Genomic DNA, 3,791 nt, shown 5'->3' on the forward strand with positions numbered 1-3,791 from the left:
GAATGATATACAATTGAAATTTTGGAAATCATATTTCCATACACGTCTAGTGGATAATAGACCAGAGTAAGTGGTGTAAATTGAAAGACTATTGCTAGATAAGCAAGAGTAGGTTACAGCGGAGAAATAATTACCGATCTATCTATCTATCTATCTATCTATCTATCTATCTATCTATCTATCTATCTATCTATCTATCTATCTATCTATCTATCTATCTATCTATCTATCTATCTATCTATTTATCTATTTATCTATCTATCTATCTATCTATCTATCTATCTATCTATCTATCTATCTATCTATCTATCTATCTATCTATCTATCTATCTATCTATCTATTTATCTATTTATCTATCTATCTATCTATCTATCTATCTATCTATCTATCTATCTATCTATCTATCTATCTATCTATCTACCTATCTATCTATCTATCTATCTATCTATCTATCTATCTATCTATCTATCTATCTATCTATCTATCTATCTATCTATCTATCTATCTATCTATCTATCTATCTATCTATCTATCTATCTATCTATCTATCTATTTATCTATCTATCTGTTTCTTAATTCTTTAATCAATTTATCATTAATTTTCTTCATTTTCTAGAGTATCCTTTTCATTGTTCCGTCATATCGATCGTATGGATGTTAGTAATTTCAAAAATACCAGTTTAGGCTGTTTAGCCGAATTTGCCGTTAATACCCTAAAGCCTATAGAGGTAACTCGTAACAACGTTTTCCTAAATTTCTTCATTCATTAAAGAAATCTTCTGTTTTTTATAGTTAACCCACTCCCTACAATATGAGGCTTCGGTACGAGAAGTATCTTTACTAATGAAAAATGTACCCATGGCTATACGCGAACATTGTGGTCCTAAACTAGCTTCACTGCTGCGTTACTCGGTAATCTTCGATCAACGTGACAATCCTGTTTTCCCTACGCAAGGCTTAATGATTAAATCTATCAATGAATATTGTGGTTTGGGCGGTAATGTGGCTTATGTCAGTAATAATACACATGCCGAGGTTAGTGTGCCTTTATTTGGTGGCCTAGTGGCTCAAGTTTGCGGACGTGTGGGTATTATTAAGGAAACAAAACAAACCACAGTATTGCCCATCAATAATTTATACTATTGTGGAGGTCCTTTGACTTTAAGAGGTTTTAAATATGGTGGTGCGGGGCCGGTAGTAGAGGGTACACCAATAGGAGCACAGGTGGGTTTCATTATTACAGTTTTTATAGAGAGAAATTAATGATATTGTTTTTTACTTTTAGACTTATTGGTCAACGGGCTTCCATTTATGGGCACCTTTACCTTTTAATAAAGTATTTAAAGGTTTGGCTGATAATTTCCGTACACATTTGTTTTATAATGTGGGAAATTTCAATACATTTACCACGGGTAAGTATTTAATTATAATTTTAATTGCTTTAACTAAAAGATAATTAACTAATTTATGTTTAATTTTATAGAAAATCTGCGTACAGCAGCTGGCATTGGTGTGGCATTTAAATTGGCTGAACGTGCTCGTATAGAATTAAACTATTGTGTACCTTTGCGTAAATGTGCGGGTGATAGAGTGGAAAATGGTTTTCAATTTGGTATTGGATATGAATTTGTTTAAGTGTAATACTATTTATTCTATTCTAAACAAAACAAATTAGTTTAAAATATCTATATCCCCTAAAACAAACAAAATATAAAGGCTATATTTGACTTAATTAAACAATAAGGTTTTATTAAACGAAAATTCTATAGAAAAAAAGGAAACTGAAAAATCAAATCCTAATAATAAGCAACAAGAAATTTGTTAAAAATTATTAAAAAACAATTGTAAATGTTTAAATTATATAAAATAAAATAAACTACAAAATATCGATACTAACCAAAAGAACACAAATACAAAATGGCATTATTCACAACATTTTAGATAAATAACTAGTAAATAGTTAAAAGTTACATTAAGTTTAATTACTAACTCTCAGTTATAACAACTAATTATTAGTAATATAAACAACAGCAGCTTTTTAACAAACACTCCTAACTAAGAACTTTCTTTTTTGTTGATACTCTCTGTCATAAATACTCTAGTTTTAGAAACTAAAAAGAAACCAACTGCCGTTTAAACTAGTTGTTTAATTAGCAACTAGTTAAATATATATTACATACAAACTTCCAATCTTTTCTTTAATTGTAAAGAAAAGTTTTGAAGAAACCACCATTTCTATTCTTATATATTTTATAAATTAACTTTTACTTTTTATGTTACTTAAAAGCTATTAAGAGTTTTTTCTTATTTTATATAAATTTTTGCAAATTATAATTTTTGTTGTACCCTTAACTGCTTAAATATTGTGTAATATCTTTTAATATTAATAGCTTTTGGCACTTGAACCTCATTTTTTTGCGTATGGAAATGACAATTAGTGCAATATTTTATTGTATTTAAGCATGTAACTTCTCAAAACGTTTTAACACCCATATTAATTTATTCGGCCTTTTTCTTTATTATACTTTCACTTGTAAACATGTTTGAGAAAAGTTTTACAATTAATTTTGTGTAAAGTATAAACAAAATTGTTCAGCAGGAGAAGAAGTACATACATAATATTTGCTAAAATAAACAGTAATGTACAAAAAAAGACAATGTTGAAATTCAAACAAAATGTGTTTTATTATGAGATAACAAAACTGAGAGATAACAAAGGGAATGCACAAGTTCTCAAAAGGAAAAACTATTACATCATGGAAATTCAATTGCGATTTTATAGGTCAAATAGCTCAACTACTGTCCAATATATAGTCTATTCTTGACTAAAGCTTAGTCTAAAGTTAATTGGGTTAATGGAATTTGTCTTAGTCTTTACTGTATCAAGCATATAGTCAGTTTAGTCGAACAAACTCGCTAATCGAGTCTAGTTACAGTCTATAGTCTGTATTCAAGTCTAGTCAATAGTCGAGTTTTAGTATAAGTAGTCTATAGTCTAGTCTATAGTCTAGTCTATAGTCTAGTCTATAGTCTAGTCTATAGTCTAGTCTATAGTCTAGTCTATAGTCTAGTCTATAGTCTAGTCTATAGTCTAGTCTATAGTCTAGTCTATAGTCTAGTCTATAGTCTAGTCTATAGTCTAGTCTATAGTCTAGTCTATAGTCTAGTCTATAGTCTAGTCTATAGTCTAGTCTATAGTCTAGTCTATAGTCTAGTCTATAGTCTAGTCTATAGTCTAGTCTATAGTCTAGTCTATAGTCTAGTCTATAGTCTAGTCTATAGTCTAGTCTATAGTCTAGTCTATAGTCTAGTCTATAGTCTAAGTCTAGTCTATAGTCTAGTCTATAGTCTAGTCTATAGTCTAGTCTATAGTCTAGTCTATAGTCTAGTCTATAGTCTAGTCTATAGTCTAGTCTATAGTCTAGTCTATAGTCTAGTCTATAGTCTAGTCTATAGTCTAGTCTATAGTCTAGTCTATAGTCTAGTCTATAGTCTAGTCTATAGTCTAGTCTATAGTCTAGTCAGTCTAGTCTATAGTCTAGTCTATAGTCTAGTCTATAGTCTAGTCTATAGTCTAGTCTATAGTCTAGTCTATAGTCTAGTCTATAGTCTAGTCTATAGTCTAGTCTATAGTCTAGTCTATAGTCTAGTCTATAGTCTAGTCTATAGTCTAGTCTATAGTCTAGTCTATAGTCTAGTCTATTAGTCTAGTCTAGTCTATAGTATAGTCTAGTCTATAGTAGTCTAGTCTATAGTCTAGTCTATAGTCTAGTCTATAGTCTAGTCTATA

General features: G+C 29.5%; 1 protein-coding gene across 1 annotated transcript in view; it reads left to right on the forward strand.

Moving 5' to 3' along the window:
* Positions 1-1,912, forward strand: part of LOC119615692 (SAM50-like protein CG7639) — a 2,545-nt gene extending 633 nt beyond the window's left edge. Inside the window, exons 3-7 of the mRNA XM_037971696.1 lie at positions 1-66; positions 618-729; positions 794-1,225; positions 1,287-1,413; positions 1,485-1,912. The exon at positions 1-66 is cut by the window's left edge and continues 255 nt beyond it. Of these exons, the coding sequence (XP_037827624.1) occupies positions 1-66; positions 618-729; positions 794-1,225; positions 1,287-1,413; positions 1,485-1,636 (889 nt within the window). The 3' untranslated portion in view covers positions 1,637-1,912. The remainder of the gene's footprint in view (positions 67-617; positions 730-793; positions 1,226-1,286; positions 1,414-1,484) is intronic.
* Positions 1,913-3,791: the final 1,879 nt, after the last annotated feature.

This window comes from Lucilia sericata, unplaced genomic scaffold, assembly GCF_015586225.1.
Source record: "Lucilia sericata isolate MDLA Ls3-8-SP2 unplaced genomic scaffold, ASM1558622v1 Contig007158F_arrow, whole genome shotgun sequence".
NCBI lineage: Eukaryota > Metazoa > Arthropoda > Insecta > Diptera > Calliphoridae > Lucilia > Lucilia sericata.